Source organism: Pleurodeles waltl, chromosome 2_2 (assembly GCF_031143425.1).
Source record: "Pleurodeles waltl isolate 20211129_DDA chromosome 2_2, aPleWal1.hap1.20221129, whole genome shotgun sequence".
In the NCBI taxonomy this organism is placed as follows: Eukaryota; Metazoa; Chordata; class Amphibia; order Caudata; family Salamandridae; genus Pleurodeles; species Pleurodeles waltl.
Window position 1 is genome coordinate 1,074,689,249 of NC_090439.1, and position 17,342 is coordinate 1,074,706,590.

The 17,342-nt window shown below is 44.5% G+C and overlaps 1 protein-coding gene across 3 annotated transcripts in view; it reads right to left on the reverse strand.

The window, feature by feature from the left end:
* Positions 1-17,342, reverse strand: part of LOC138282863 (serine/threonine-protein phosphatase 6 regulatory ankyrin repeat subunit B-like) — a 366,276-nt gene that overhangs the window by 34,700 nt on the left and 314,234 nt on the right. For all 3 annotated transcript variants that reach the window (XM_069220832.1, XM_069220833.1, XM_069220834.1), the window contains 3 exons: positions 5,232-5,333; positions 4,246-4,344; positions 2,362-2,508 (listed from right to left, as the gene is read on the reverse strand). In XM_069220832.1, coding sequence (XP_069076933.1) covers positions 2,362-2,508; positions 4,246-4,344; positions 5,232-5,333 — 348 coding nt within the window. The remainder of the gene's footprint in view (positions 1-2,361; positions 2,509-4,245; positions 4,345-5,231; positions 5,334-17,342) is intronic.

Below are 17,342 nucleotides of genomic sequence, written 5' to 3' on the forward strand. Positions count from 1 at the left end.
TGTAATGCTGTGTGTTCCTGATATATATTCTTAAAAGGAGATTCATATGGTTGTTTAGAAATTGCTCAGAGTGTTTCCTGATTCTCATGCTAAAGAAAGTACTTGAATCTGAAAGTCCTATTTAACTTTTCCTGTTTCCTCCTCAGGCATTCGCTCATCTAAAGCCTAGTCAGTTTTAGGACTATTCTAGGGTTGTTCATGTTTTTCGGAAAAGACGAAGCTTAGAGTTGTAGTATGGTACTGATTTCATGAGATGTAATTTTGATGTTGTGTTTTAACCTTTTGCTTCCTACAGGTCTCCTTCCCAGCTGTTCCCGTCCTAATCCCCTTTTCCCCATTTGGACTCTCTTAGACTCTGTGATAAATCTAATCAGAGTATTGGAGCTGTCTTGTGGTGGAAGTGTTGGGAACGTGCACAGACCCTGAGGATCTGGTGACTCTGACAAAGTGCTTCACAGTAGATTGAAGTGACAGAGTGGAGTGGTGCAGAATGGGTAGAGTGTAGTGGCATAGAGTAGATTGTTTCAGAGTCGATTGAAGTGGCAAAGAGTGCAGTATAGAGTGCAGTTGCATAGAGTGGCATGTAGTGTAATGGCATAGAATAAAGTGGTGTAGAGTGCAGTGGTGCAGAGTAGACTGGAGTGGCGTACAGCGGATTGGCGTAGAGGGCGTGGCATAGAGTTGAGTGTTACAGCGTGAACTGCATTGGAGTAGAATGCATTGGCAAAGAGTGCAGTGTTGCAGAGTGTCGTAGAGTACAGCAGCTTAGAGTGGAGTTGTGCAGAGCAGATCGGTGGGGCCTAGACTTGAATGGTGTAGAGTGCAGTGGCGAAAAGTAGAGCAGTGAAGAGTGCATTGGCATAGAGTAAAGTGCTACAGGGTAGAGTAGAGAGGCATAGCATGAAGTGGCAGAGTGCAGTGGCGTGAAGTGGAGTGGTGCAGTGGCGTGGAATAGTGTAAAGTGGAGTGGTGTAGTGTGCAAAGGTATGGAGTGGTGCAGAGTAGAGGAGAGTGGAGTGGCGTAGACAGGAGTATTCATGGTGTGGTAGCACACTACCTTTACAGACAACACATTTACAATTGAAATGACTATTAAATGTGCAAAGATGAAAATATGTGGAAATTGCATCACCTAGGTAATGATTTGTTTCCAACACACTTCAGAAATATTTAAAACAATGTGCTTCATTGTGTTCCTAATTCTGATGCAGTCTGAAACACTTACACACTTCTTTAAAACGTTGTGAGCTAGAAAAAAAATATTTCCTATCCCGAGAATCCAGCAAGATTGTCACATAAATCCTCTCACTTTCAAGTTAGAGAAAGAAAACTAAACTAGCACCCTCGGAAGAAAGGGCCTGACATTTGACCACAGTCTTTGAAAACACGGCAGATGGTATGAGATAAGAACAAGATATACAGGACTGTTTACAGAAAGGGAGCAGTTGGAAGGATATTGTAAATAAGGTTTTGGCAAGGAAAGGACTGAATTCAAGCTGGAGGGCCCCAAAAAAATAAAACCAGCAAATGGAAAGCAAGAAAATGTGAGTTACAAACCACAATGCCAGTGGTAAGCAATGTCAGAATGCATTCCTAGGCCAACATTCTGAATGCCCCCAAGATGTCTTTAGCAAACGAGACAGCTGTGCTGTCTGGTAGGCTGCGACCTAAAAAAAGTGTAGTAGGAGCTGGGGTTCATCATATATCCTGCAACACCTATCTTATGTGGAGAATGCTATTAATTAGAGGAATAAAAACAAATCTGTCAATAAGGAGTTAAACAAATGGCAAAAAGAAAAAAAAAAATTTGCATTAAGAATACAATTCTATGCTTCCGGCAGCCAGTAGCTGACACAGGATATGGATAGACACCAGTGACCCATGCACCATCAGCCTCATGAAAACTAACTCGAGCATCAACCAACTGGTACTGGAAGTGCTTTAAACAAAGAAGGAGAAAACAAAAAACAAGCTTTCACCTTCACATCAGGACCTTCAGGATTAAACTCACGACCTTCTTCTCTGTACATCTTCCAGCCTAACACAGACATAAACTAATGGACTTTTTATAAATCAAGACTGCAAATATGTGTTAACCTGTCTTGCTTATCATCCTGTTACTTTTCCAAAGGTTCACTCAACAGTGTTATGTAATGTCAATAAATGTGTAAATCACATTGATTCGCACAACATAAAAACTGAAAAATTAAATAAAAATAAAGTAAACCGAGCACATGGCTAGATCACATTTCACCATTGATAAATACAGGCCTCCTCTGATAATAGTGCACCTATTGGAGCAGAGTTCAACAATTATCCTGCAGTTTGCCAGTGCAGGTGGTTTGCACCAGTTCGATTTACCTCACTCTCCTGGCACTTGATCAGCAGCAATTCAGATGAGGGCTTTGGATGTTCACTACACATTGTCGCAGGCACTTTGGTGAGAATTTCACGGACAAAGTCCAGCTGTCCAAAATGGGCTGCTACATGGAGGGCAGTGAAACCAGTCTATATAAATAGAAAGAAAAAACATTTGGATTAACAAAGAATATGAATGTTATTGCTTTTGTGATGAAATAGGCTTGTTTGTTGCATAGACGTTCAATAACAATCGGTTTAATAACAGAATGGGGCGCAGGAACAGGTGAAAAAATTAATTTGATTTGTGAAATTAGGTTGAAAATCTGTCCTAAAGTCCCACAACCCTGAATAGAATGCTGTAAGCTGTTCTATCACATACCCTGCACATGATAAAGGGGCGACTGAGGGCCAGCGTGAGACTTCTGGAAGTTTTACTCAATTCAGTTAGTTTCCCTGAGACCAACCACATTGTCATGTTTGTTTATCCAGATAGTTTGCTTTGGAGTCTAGGACCATCAAGGTTAGTGTGATTCTGTGCCTGTGTCCGGCTAGAGTAAAATCCAATGGATTCCAGTTCAGACCGATGGAGTTGAATCAGACCAGCATTTTATTTCTACATCCTGCAGACAATTTTGTCTTACTTTGAGTCATGATCCTTTATTTGAAAGTTGCCAGTCCTGCCTGCAGCCAGAGAGAAAGCAGGGATGAAAGGCCTGGAAGTGATCTAACAGGTTAACAGTGTTGATGGGCCAAGCATCTAGGGCATTGTTTTGCCTAACCACTGATTGTACAATGCTGGATTCTTGTGAAGAAGTCTGTTGAGAATTCGCTCCCAAACACCTAATCTGAGTTATCACCCAACTCATACTCTAGTTACGTACCTATAAAAAAACAATAGTGGATATCAAAAGGCCAACCACGATTGTACAGCTAACAATAGTGCATAAAGTACATTTGTGGTCACAGGCAGGTCAACAAGTAATGATCTGGCCAGGATCTTTGGACTTACGTCTTCTGTAATATTTTCGTATTGCAGTTCGATAGGTAGGTTCTACACCTTAATGTACCTGCATGAGCAGTTGTCCATGATCCGGAGGGCTGACCTCATAGTGAAAATATTCAGTTGTCAGAATTGCGCTAAGCAAAACTTTGTCCATGGAGGTTTACGTAGAAGATTTGAAACACAAACTCCAGTTGCATTATTCCACATTTCTTGCAACAGAAGCCCATTTTGCTAACTCATCGGCGTGTAAAAATTCATCTTTTCATCCTCAATTCAACAAAGGCTCTCGTGACATAAAGACCAACTTATATATACACACATAGCAGAGAGAGAGAGAAAGAGAGGGAGAGAGAGAGGGTGTGTGTTTGTGTGTGTAAACTAATGCGTGAATGTGGTTGAATGAGCCAAATACACAGAAGTTATTTGGTATTGTCAGAAAGACTGCTTCCAAAACAAAAGGACTCTTAAGTGATTGCATTTCTGCAGCTAGAATGCACTTATTGTAACTACCTGTGCAGTTCACTATAGTGTTGTATGTAAGAGTAAGAAATACACAGATCATCATGGGATTTATCTCTGCACTCGTTTACACACCACCTGATGCAGACCACAAGTTCAATATGTTTCTAGCTACTCCTCGCTGAGAAGTAATCCACAGCATCATGTAAACAGCAGAAGGTCTACCTGGTACAGTGGAACTTCATCTCCACCGACATCCCCCAATCCTGATCCCCACCCACACAAGCCCCTGGAAACTCATTTCCCACTACCTGTTCTCCTTTGCTACAAATTCTTGGTGAAAAATCATTTCCTCACCTCTTGCTTCAGCACGATCCTCTGAGTTCACTGATAAGATACCCTCAAACAACAGTGGTTCTTACCTTTGTGCTGGTGATCTTGAGAGAAATGCTGCCCTTCAAGATCTCTAGAATGTTGATGTGTCCATTCTTGGCCGCCAGATGAATCGCTGTCATGCCCTCCTGGAGTTCATGAATAGACACAGGATTAGAAAAATGAGCACAGGCCTTATCTTCTCAATTTAATAAAAATAAATCCTTCAGGTCAAAGTCAAGATTTTTTTCTGTCTTTATTCATTAGGACATGTCCAGTCAGGTAACATGTGATGTGGAGAATGATGGTCACTTGTCTAACCAAGATGTTATAACCACAGAACCTCAGTTTTCCCACCTGCTACCTAATCTAAATTGAGTAGCAACTCAATGAGTGGCTACTCAATGGGGCAAAAAGAGGCACTATGAGCTATGAATGTGCCACCAGCCAAACTTCAGCTACTACAATATGAACACTTTAGCACTGCACAGAAAACAGGAGTCAAAGTTGTTGGGAAGCATGCACACAGATTTTGGGTTGGATGGTTTTGTCACACAATTTATTTTACTATCATGAAAGCTTAATATTGATGCCGTGTATGCAGCACATGCCCACAGAGAACATATACACAAGTGCCTTGATAATATTTGAATAGTGTTCGGACACCAAGACGCTGCTTTGTTTTCACTATCACATGAAATGCATCATCCTCAAAGGTGATAACATTGCTAGCTGTGCTCATCTCTAAATCCTCGATGAATACTTAACAGGGACTGATTACTGAAGCAACCTGAGCTGAAAAAACAATGTCCACCCTCTCATAAGTAACTTTGGCTAACCAGGCCCCATGACTGTCTGAAATATAAAAGCCCATATCTGTGATTTATTTTGCAATGTGGACCCTCCCCACCCTCTATCTCCTCAGTAATTATCCTTTGCTGCAGTGGGCCCTAGTGCAGACATATGGTCCAGGGTGATGTCTTTTGAAATGACATACCACTGACATGTCTCACTTAATGTAAGTAATAATACATACACCGTTCTCATCAGATGCTGAAGCACCCATTTCCAGCAAGACCTTCACAACCTCAGCATGACCTCCAGAAGCAGCCAGGTGCAGTGGCGTGGAATCATTTGTCTAAAACAGGAAGAAGAGTCAAGACAGTACTGAAACTGAAAAGGCAGAGACGATACAGCTACACCTGGCCTTCTGGCCAGGAACTATTGGCAACATTTTACATGCATTCTGCCTCGCCTTTAGAGAATCTTCCAAGTGCAGATTAATGTACACAACATGATAAATGCAGACGTTATATTAGCATTAACTGTAATTTGACAACTAACACCTTATTTTTGAAGCTAAAACGAAATATACCTCTACTTAGTCATTTGCTAAGATCAAGTGGAATAGTCACTGTCAAGAAAACGAAAACATGACAACCTAGGCAAGTGTCTAGATAGATGGGATCCAAACCGACTCAAAAGTTTTGCAACTTGAAACTCTGCTTTTGGCTAGATAAATGTTCACAGATCGACTTGCTTTGCGACAATGTTGAGATTAAGGTTGTAATGCAATGTTAAATAAATATGACCAATGATAGACAGAAGCAGGTTATTTTGTGAATCCTGGTAGTACCATGGCCAAACAAAAAAATGTCCATTTGAGAAATCGTACACGGAAACAGTAACAAATTCCCAATGTGTGTTTCATGGAATCCCACCTGTGGAAAGTGTACCAGCACTGTGGAATTTCCACCACAGTAAACTGATTGTAAGAGATGGTTGTTCCCAGGGAAGGGTATGGATATGACCATGAGGACTGCACTGAACACACCTGTTCGAAGCTGGCCTGGTGTGTGGTGGGTACCTATGGTACTTACACCTTATACCAGGTCCAGGGTTCCCCTATTAGTAGAGTGTAGTCAGTGTCTAGAAGCCAGACTCTCTAGAGGTACCTGTAGGTGAGCAGCCAAGGCTTATCTAGGAGACACGCAAAGGCCATGCAATACCACTGTAGCCCCACAGCACTTACACGCATGAAAGAATCACACAGTGTTACAAACATAAAGGTACTTTATTTTAGTGACAATACCAAAATTGCTAAAAATGACCTTCTCCAATAGGAGGTAGGTAAACACACTAAATATGTACACTAGTTAACAGCAATAGGCATAGAAAGTGATAGAAAACCGTGCAAATGCAATTAGACAATAGTGACCGTAGGGGGAGCCCAAACCATATACTAAAAAAATGGAATGCGAACACAGGACCCCCACCTAGTTAAGTAGAATGTGTAGAGGAGAGCTGGGGGTACTAGGAAACCCCAAAGGTAAGTACCACAGTGCCCCCTAGAGACCAGGAGAAAAGGAGTAAGTTAGTGGATGTTCCCCAAACCACCCAAAAGGAAGGAAAAGAAGAGATTGCAACACCCAGACAAGACTGCAAGAAGCCAGCAGTGGATTCCTGAAGATGGAGACCTGTGGAAGAAGAGGGCCATGTCCAGAAGTCACAGAAGAGTACTGGAGGAGTGGGAGCTACTACCCACCCAGGTGTGGATGAAGGAGTTGGTTGACAGTGATGTGAAGAAGGTCCGCACTGCAGCCCTGGAGTTGAAGAGTTCCTGAGGGATGCAGACAATGTCCCACACTGGAAAAAGAATTGCAGTTGGGTTCTGGTGCAAGGATTCCACCAACAAGCCTTTGCAAAGACAAATGTTGCGGTTGGTGCAAAGTGGAGCTGCCAGGGACCAGAATGGCCCAGGAGGAATCAACCCAGGAGGGGGAGTCACAGGGGACCCTCAGCGTTGCAGAGAGTCCATAGGAGCAGAGGCAGCACCCACAGGAGTCTCACAGGGTGGGGACAAAGATGTTGCAGAGCAGCCCACACAGCACTACTGGAGAAGGGTCCCAAGCCGCAGGACGACCACGCAGAGAGCTGTGCACCACAGGAAGGAGTGTGTGGGACTGAAACTACCCAAAGCTTGAAGATCCCTTGGAGAAGACGCAAACAAGCCTTGGCAGCTGCAAGAGACGCGGTGCAAGGGGGTACTGTACTACATAGGAAAGCAAGCCTTACCCCCACCAAAGTTGGACAGCTGGCAAAAAGGACCAAGAGGACTTCTCTATGCCACCACTCGTGAATCAGGATCCACGCAGCCTGTCGTTGTTGCAGTAGGTGCCTGCGGATGCAGGGAGTGACTCCTTCACTTCAAGGGAGATTCCTTCTTCCTTCTTGTGCAGACTGAAGACTTGCTGCCCTCAGAGGATGCACAGCCGGGGAAATGTTGCAGAAGCTGTAAGGAGCCGTGGAAACAATGTTGCAAGAAGAGTCTTCTTCGTGGATGCAGATTGTCGGTTCCTGGAGGGTCCCGTTGCGGTTCTAGTGGCTAGAAGTCAAAGTAAGGTTGCAGGAACCTTGCAAGCCAAATCTGAGGATCGACCCCAGAGTAAGACACTAAGGGGGTCATTCTGACCCTGGCGGCCACCGACCACGGGAGCACCGCCAACAGGCTGGCGGTGCTCCCACGAGCATTCTGACCGCGGCGGTTCAGCCGCGGTCAGAAGCGGAAAGTCGGCGGTCTCCTGCCGACTTTCCGCTGCTCGGGGGAATCCTCCATGGCGGCGGAGCGCGCTCCGCCGCCAAGGGGATTCAGACACCCCCTACCGCCATCCTGTTCATGGCGGGAAACCCGCCAAGAACAGGATGGCGGTAGGGGGTGCCGCGGGGCCCCTGGGGGCCCCTGCAGTGCCCATGCCAATGGCATGGGCACTGCAGGGGCCCCCGTAAGAGGGCCCCGCAAAGTATTTCAGTGTCTGCCTTGCAGACACTGAAATACGCGACGGGTGCAACTGCACCCGTCGCACCCCTGCAACTACGCCGGCTCAATTCTGAGCCGGCGTCCTCGTTGCAGGGGCATTTCCTCTGGGCCGGCGGGCGCTCTTTTGGAGAGCGCCCGCCGGCCCAGAGGAAATGTCTGAATGGCCGCCGCGGTCTTCTGACCGCGGTGCGGTCATTTGGCGGCTCCCTCCAGGCGGAAAGGGGAATTGGTCACCTAGCCAGGTGAGCATCTATCAGGAGGGGCTCTGACATTACCTGCCTGGCCTGGCCACTCAGATGCTCCCAGAGGTCCCTGCCAACCTTGGAGTCAAGGTGGCAGAACCCAGGAACCATCTGGAGGAGCTCTGAACACCACCCCTGGGGTGCTGATGGAGAGGGGAGTGGTCACTCCCCTTTCCATTGTCCAGCTTCGTGCCAGAGCGGGGACTGGGGGTCCCTGAACTGGTGTAGACTGGTTTATGCACAGAGGGCACCAAATATGCCCTTCAAAGCATACCAGTGGCTTGGGGAGGCTACCCCTCGCAAGCCATGTAACACATATTTCCAAAGGGAGAGGGTGTTACCCCCTCTCCCAAAGGAAATCCTTTGTTCTGCTTTCCTGGGCTTGAGCTGTTCAAGCAGCAGGAGGGGAGAAACATGACTGAGGGGTGGCAGCAGCTTGGCCTGCCCAGAAAACCCTGGAAGACTGGTAGGAGCAATGCTGATGGTCCTCTAGGGAGCCCCCACAGTGCATGGAATCATACTTCCAATAATGGCAACAGTATTGGGGTATGATTCTGACAGGTTTGATACCAAACATGCCTGGGTTTGGAGTTACCATTATGTAGCTGGGCATAGGTAGTGACCTATGTCCAGTACACGCATAAAACGGCATTCCCGCACTCACGAAGTCCAGGAAAATGGAGTTGGAGTTCATGGGGGCACCTCTGCTAGTGCAGGGGTGCCCTCACACACAGGTACTTGCACGATGGCTTCTGGGCTAGGAGGGCCTGTTATAGGGGTGACTTACAGTGACCTGGTGCAGTGACCTGTAGTGAAAAGGGTGCATGCACCCTTTCACACAGGCTGCAACGGCAGGCATGCAGAAAGGTTTGTATGGGCTCCCCATGGGTGGCACAAAAGATGCTGCAGCTCATGGGGATCCCCTGGTTCCCCAATGCTCTGGGTATCTAGGTTCCATATACTAGGGACTTGCATGGGGCACCAGTGTGCCAAATGTGGGGTGTAAAAACCAATGGTCCTGGTTAGCAAGATTCCAGTGGACACAGTCAAACACATTGACAGCAGGCAGAAAATGGGGGTAATCATGCGACGAAACAGGGTACTTTTCTACAACACGACACAATGATAAGTTTGTTGAATACCCATAAGCATTCCCAATGATATTTCATGATCATTTTTTTAACCAAAGGTTAGTTGTAACAAATGCTAAATTAGGTGTTTGGCTATTTCTTCAGGGTGTTGGAAAACCGATCTCTTCACAGTAAAAAGTGCTTTCTTTGTAGGAAAAACAAGGAAAATAATTGGGATGCATTTGTACTTACTCTAAAATGTCTCCCAAAGCACAATGGGACTGTTTAGAGTTTCGCATATACTGGAAATCAACAATTTCAAAGATTTTCTTTTACCTGGTTTATGTTTTTTTTGTGAATCCTCTAAAAGAGTAACTTTTTAAACGTCTTTGTGATAAGCCTAAATCTGGTAACACCCAATAACTACCAGTAGAATAGTATTAAAATTGGTATTAAAATTGTTTGGAATAATAAGTATAATATAATAATTAATTAGTTATAATAATTATTTAAGGGTAATGCTCGTCAATAAGTATAATATACTAATTATAAAAGGGTAATGCCCGTCAATAGCATAGGAGTTTAAATATTGTATTGTATTGTAATTGTACTTACACAGTGCTTAGTGGCCCTGACGGGGTGTTGAAGTGCTTTACGTCAGCATTTTGCCCTAGAACCCGAGGTTAGTGGTTAGTCTGGTGTTCTTGGTTACTGTTGGTTACTGAGATCAGTCTTGTGTGCTCGAGAAAACCTTTCCATGCATTTACTCCAGTTTCTATGTGGCAGAATAGACTCTGTGGTTCATGCAGATAGCTGGTTGGGTTACTTGATATGCAGTGTTTTTCTCTAGTAGGGAGGCCCTAAACACTTGGTCCGCCAGTAGCAAAGGATCTAGCCTCTAGATCCTATGTGCGGACCACCGGAAAGTGCACAGCAGGGGGCAGTAATCAGAACATGTCTGCGCCCAGACAGAGACTACACTGATGTGAAGACCATCACTCTACACAAAAGATGTGTCTGGAGAGCAGCCTGGACAAGACATTTAAAATGAGAAGCACCCCAAACCAGTTCTGCAGTATAAGACAGTGAATGCACAAGTCTGTGTGCATGTCCTGTCCATAGACCTGCTATGATCGTGCTCTGTGGATATGTGCCTAGAGGTGGTCAGTCTTTCAATGACAGAGGTCAGCCCAGCGTATAACACTAATTGGATACACAAAAACACCTCAATGAGGTGGCTTTTAATTGTGTCGGCGCAGGTGCACTAACCAGCATCCTATATGTTCAGAGAGCCACACTGTGCCTCGCTGGAGTGGAGGCTTCAGGGGCACGAGCGACATGTGTTGTGCAGTGATGCTGAAAAGCTGAGGGCGGCGGGGCAGGACACCCGCACCCAAAGCTTTGCTTTGACAGCACTCCAGCACCTTGCGTCTAGCATGGTATCACTGAGTACTCAAGGAGCTAAACCTCGCCATTAAGCCCAGCAAAATGTGCCCACGTGCAGCAAGAGGCGCCCTATCTAGCTTTCGGGTGTGACCCCCCGTGTACAGTTAGATTTCCTTTTGGTGCATAGCTCTAGTGAATGTGTCGAACAGTCACACCTTTATTCCGATAGTCCCATCTGACATATAAAGCCCTGTGCGGTCATCAGCACCCCCAGGCCCGGGTTGACCCAACCCAATTCCAATGCCCAGTGCAGATGATCAGCCGCCACACGTACTGCCATGCAATCAGTCTTTGCACTGCCCCGTGAATTCTCACCTTGGCTGCTGTGCTGGTTGTTTTTCATGTCTGAGGGCTCAGAGCTCTTCGGTCATACCGCAGGCTGCTTCCCTCCTGGCTTCAGGGCTGCAGCGCCCCATCAATGCACAGCACCAGCCGCTTTTCATCCTCCAGGTAGGCCTTCCGAAGCTCTGAGCCACCGGTCCTGTGGCAACTGGGCTGCCGGAAGAGGCTTTATGTGGCTAGCCAGAAGAGGCTCTGAAGGGACACCTGGCTGTTCACATCACAGGGGGGTAGGAGAACTATTGATTCATGCAGTTCTCCAAACGAACTCCCCAGTATTTTTATGGTCTTAGAATAATGTACAATAAGGGTCAACATCATAAATATAATACTCATCAGTGGCTCCAAATGATAAGTGCTGGAACACCTCTCGGAGTGGGGGGGCTGCTAAAGTCTTAGGTATTGTGTCGCACAAAGAACACGTGTAGGAGAGTAGTAATGGTGTAGTATGTAGCTAGGGGTGCATTTTGGAGCACACTGAAGCTAAGATATTTAAAGCAGGGTGTGGTACTGCACTGTCATTTACAGACAGCACATTTTCCACTGAAATGGTGACGAAACTTTCACAGACCTACAGTTACTAATAAACCATACAGCGCACAAACAATAATGTGCAGAAATCGTGTTTCATCGAATATTTCATTTTCGCATCAACAAGTGAACAAGTGAATTGATTTGTTATGATCAATTACAGTTAAGAAATTCAAAAAAGTGCTTAATTTGTGCTTTCTTAACTCCCGATATATTGGGAAATGTTTGTACAGTTCATTCAGAGGTATTTATATTTTTTTGGGTGACATCCTACACGATTTGCTGTCTGAGGGAGAAAAGTGAACACCAATCTCCATGTTAAAAAAGTCAGCAGGAGTTTGTCAGAAGACATTGCCCCTGTCATTGAACAAATGTGACAAGATGAGAACAAAATGTAAAGGCATCTTTACTGCTCATTCACCTTCTGAACTCCAGCGTGGTTATTCGGGACGTGGTCAGCTAAGTAGGTGCAAGGACCTACGAACGACGTTTTCACTAATGTCAGTTCCAGCCTCTGACTAGCGATCCCTAGGAGCTCTATCCTATAACCGGGGATGGGCAACCTTTTTTGACATAGCAGATGCACTAAAGTAAGTGACTGTCTTCTTTTTCTTTCCCAAGTTTGGTGTAATTATCCTTATACTGGAGAAGTTTTTGTCATATTTTTGGTCCTGATGAAGCGTCAGTGGACGCGAAACATGTAGACCTATTGTCAAGCCGAACCACAACTGGTCTGTTCCTCTTGCTTAAGTGTTGAGAGCATGTGAGCATTATCACTCACCCCTTGTCTCTCCCCTTGTTTTTAACCTTGGTCTCCATCTTCCCAACGCTGATTAAAATTCATGATTAGTATCTTTAGATGGATAGCCAATTTTATTATCTTCTCTCCACTACTGCCTGAGTATTTAATTTAATTACTCATTCCATCTGCAACACGGTTAAGAGCTCCCTTCGGGGAGCCCGTTAGGCATTGCATCACCGGCCTAACGAGAAGCTTTCCCAATGATGAAACTAGACATCCAATGTGATGCTTGAGGGGTCTCGCTCCTGTAGAAATAGGTTCCCTTTATTCTCCTTTGTTGGAACAGTGTACTTCTTTTTGCTTTAGTATTTTTGGGGTGCTGCAGCATTCCCCCTACTTCCAGCGCCAAAGCATCTGCTCTGAAGACCATGCATATCTCTCCCTCTAATTATTAACCAGGCCAGAACATTCTGCAAATAAGGGAAACTGGTCGAATTACACTGAAAGTACTATCGGATGTGTTTTCAGGTTCAGAAATGGACCAACATTTGAATCGATGTTGCGAAAGAAGAGTATTGTAAAGTATGCCACACTGCTGGCCGAGGAGGCTTGACATCTTTGTCAGTACACGTGGCCTTTCGAGGTGCTGCGGATCTGTGCGGGTGTGCATTTACCAAGGGGTTCTGTGAGCCAAGAAACACCTCTTCTGTAGCACAGCAGTGGGGCAGAGCAGTGTGCTGCGAGGCAATGAGATAGTGGGATGGAGGGAGAGAAAGAGTGAGTGACAGAAAGAAAAGAGAGACACACTCGGGGGGAGCGAGCGAGATTAGTGAAAAACACACCAAATGATTAAAACAGATTGTGAATAAAGGCTTACTGGTAATGCACTGTGCAAGAAAACTAGTTGATGCCAAACCGACACTATACTAATCAAAATAAGAAAACGAATCCAATCGACCTCTGTATTCTGAAATCCAGAATGCAGCACCTTTCTGATAAGGGGACTTCTGAGATGGAAAGTGGACAGACAACTCAGGCTAATCTTCACCCGATGACATCCCAGATTTTTGCTGCCTCTCAATGTGATCCTGGGCACCTTAGGTTGATTTATGTTGCGTGTAATAAGTCATGTAACAAAAGAAGTGGACCTCGAAGAATGGAACTTCTAGTTAAGACAAAGGACAGTCAGATCTGTCAATTACCTTTGCTGCCGAGTGTACTCAAACCGTGCATGTTTTCTGTCACAGGAGTTTTAAGAGCTAGCTACATTGCTAATGCCGGTAGGACCTCTGCTGTGTGAGGTTTTAGCTTGTAAAGTTAAGGATCCTGGCACATTACCTGTGCTATCTAAAAGCTAAGGCATGAAGATAAATGTTACCTGAGGGATAGCTCTGATGTCTAACACTAGCATCTTTGGGACCTCGGTCATTGATGGATGCCCTTGCTCAATACCCCTGTGGAGAGTGGACTCCCTTAGCACACCATGAAAGTATTGGAATATTTCAGCAGTGTAATGCACCATTTGGCCCTTTTTTTTCCTTCAAAACTCTTGTCAATGTGAGAGAGAGTGCAGAATGACGTAAGACTCCGAGAGATAGAAGGTTTTTCAACACTGAGGGCAGGCTAGTTGTTTTGGACTCCTGGAGAAAGCCCAACAAAGCAACTGTTTGAAGAAGGATGGGAGATGTAAACAGTAAAGCTCAGCGCAGATTGTAGGATGGTGACATGACATGCTTTGCGCTTGTATGACGGAACCACACATTGCATTTCTAAGCATGCCTTTACCCCTCCGTCATTACAACAAATTTGTCTTTACCACGCATGCCTTTACACCGAAAGGCTTTACCAGGAATATGCCTTTACCACACATGCATTTACAACGAAAGGCATTTGCATAGTTAAAATTTAACAGGTAAGTATAACATATGTCATTAGGTAGTTATAGTTAGGGCCATGTTTCCATAGAAACAGTGCTTTTTGACTTGCCTATATCTTTCGCACGGTTTGACGAATCTTCACAAAATGTTCCCAAAAAAGTGTTGCGATGATTCCTGTTCCACACAGAAAGTTTCGGGCTGATCCGTCAAGCGGGCGCCGAGAAAAAGGGGGTGGGTGGAAAAAATTGCATTTCCCATGTTAATTCCCGTGGACCTTTAGACACGTCTACAGCCCGAACTGCTGGACGGAATTACACCAAATGTGGCAGAATGCTAGCTTTTGGTACACGTCATGCTTTTGCTTATGTGGTGTGAATTCGTTCAGTAGTTTTTGAGATATTAAAGGGAAAATAAATTTGTATATCTCTGGCCGTGATGACTGTGCGAATATTTCATGTATAATTCGTGAAAATGCATGAATTTTCGTGAATACGTGTGCAGAAAGAAGCGTTGCAATTGGCTGACCGCAACCTGACTGGCAGTTGTGGCTGCCATTTTATTTCATGGGACACAGTCCCCTGGGGTGAAAATCCAAATTGAAAGTGGCATAAGGGGTCAGGGTGAAGGTATCCTGACCCCAAGGGTGTGATATAGGTGTGTTTTAGGGGCAAATTATAGGTATAAGATCATTTTTGTCACCATGCACGGTATTCACGCAAATTTGGTAATTCTCATGAATTTTCATTAATTATTCGCAAAATATTTGCAAATATGAAAACATTTGAGAGAAAAATCACAGAGTTATTCATACACTAATTCATTCACTCATACATGCACTCAGAGACTCAGGCGCCCACTCACACACCCACTGAGACACTCATGCACCCACTCACACCCACTCATCGGCTCACACACCCACTTTCAGGCCCACTCAGACACTCACGCACCCACTCACAGATCCACTGACAGAGACAGGCGATGTGGCCAACCTGCGTTGTGCATGGCCAAAGGCTGGTTATAAGTGCTTGGCTGTAAGGCCTGGCCGCAGGCGGGGGTTGGAATACCGTATATAGTAATTAAAATTACTTTACGTTAAAAAAAAACAGAAATTCACTGAAAAAAACAAAGGTTACAGGGACATTATAGATAGGTTCTGAATTTACTTGTACAAAACCATAGAAAATCAGCAGTTATAGTTAGGTTTCTTTGAAGTAACTATAACTCACACCCTAAGTTAACTATAACTTGTGCCTTCGCCATGCACAGCTAATTACTCCATATATTTTATCATTGATGAAATCTTGTATGGCATCTTTGATTTTCTCACTGCAACATTTGCAATAAAATTATTGATAAGAAAACTGTGCATCGCAAGGGCGCGAGTTAACGTTACCTTAGGGCGTAAGTTATAACTACTTGAAAGAACAGGAGCTTTGGGTCCAATCAGTATTTATTTTTTTCTGATGGCTGCCCGTGAGCACCGCCAACACCTATTTCAGAGGACTTTACTGTCTATGTCCTGGACTCCCAGCACGCAAGTGCTTTAATTACTGTGGAGATAGCATATCAGTCTTTTATTTCGAGAAAGGTTAGTAGAAATAGAAGACAGCCCCTACAGTGAACGTTCACAAGTCTGTTTGTTGGTAACTCTTTTTCTTTTTCCACAAACAGTGGCAATGAGAGCAAGAGTATTGCTCTTCTGTCCCGACAAAGTTCATGTCACTATCGGCAAGGCTAATGGGTGGGCAGGGTGGGCCTGGGTGGGGGTCTGGGAGTCTGGGTCCATAGGGGAAAGGTATTTCCTACTGGGACATGACAGGATTAAAAAGATAATAATGTAAAACTTGCTGCCTCAATGACAGCTCCGCCTCGCTCAGACTCTTTAGAAACATTTTGGGGGGCAGCACTTACATTTTAGAAATTCAGCACTGTAAGAAACTGGAGTATTAGTTGAGGGGCTGGTCCCCACCTCAAGTATTAATCACAATCCTTGTTATGGTGAACGTCTAAAGGCACTAAATAAACCTGGTAGCTTGGCACAAATCAGTCCAGCTTGACGTAGAAGCAAAGTGTAAGTATTTATGCAGCACTAAAACAGTAATAAAGGGAAAACAAAGCAAAAGAAAAAACTCCAAACCAATTTAGAATAATAGAGGATATTTTAATGAATAAAACTACATCAAAAAGACAAAAGTCCAATAAGTTGAACTGGAGATAAGAATTTTTCAAGTTTGAATTAAAAATAGCACAAAAAAACTCAACGCACTAACCCTGTGTATCAGGTTGCACAAAACAGGGTCAAAGTCAAAGTCATGGTTGACTGCGATGGAGTGCGGCCCATATACAGGGGCTGGGTTTGTGCAGATTTAAAATTTACCTTCTGACTTAGAAACTTTAATGGAGAAAAAGTGGGCTAAGCTGCATGCGGGATCTGAAGTGCATCTCAATGACGGTGCTTTGCTAAAGAGTGGTGTGTCGGTGCGGTCATCAACCAAGGTGAGAAAGCTCCAAGTGAGCAAAGTCAGAGGTCCGTGCCCAGGAAGGCCTCAATGTCGTTCAAATGATGCTCGGCATCGGTCCTGATAAAACCCTCAACGTTCGGAATTATAAACTTTTCCGGAAGACTAATCTTCTTCAGTGGAGTGGAATCAAATCTAGATTCTCTGAATTGGGACTTCTCCATCCTTCAGTTCTTATCCAATTTATTCAGCAATCCAGAAGGGGTGGCCACTTGACGTCTAAAATATTGGTGTACGACACAAGCGGCTTATTATGGCCTAACTGATCGAAACTTGTAACTCATATTGGACGTCATTTGTGACACTAAGAGATTTTAGTTTGGAATATTCTGAAGATTATTATATAACTCTTTACAGTGGATATGAATTAAGGATGACAACGGGTTTTACCTGTATGAAATAGTATGCCCTGATGAAGTTCACATGTGGAGAACGAAATGCGTTGGCTATTGGTCGTTATATGGAAGAAAATAAAGGATACATTGATACAATCTGATTGGATGATTTATCATCTTTCTTCTGGAATATTGCTTTTGCCCTTTTCGACCTCCGTTTGGTCGCACC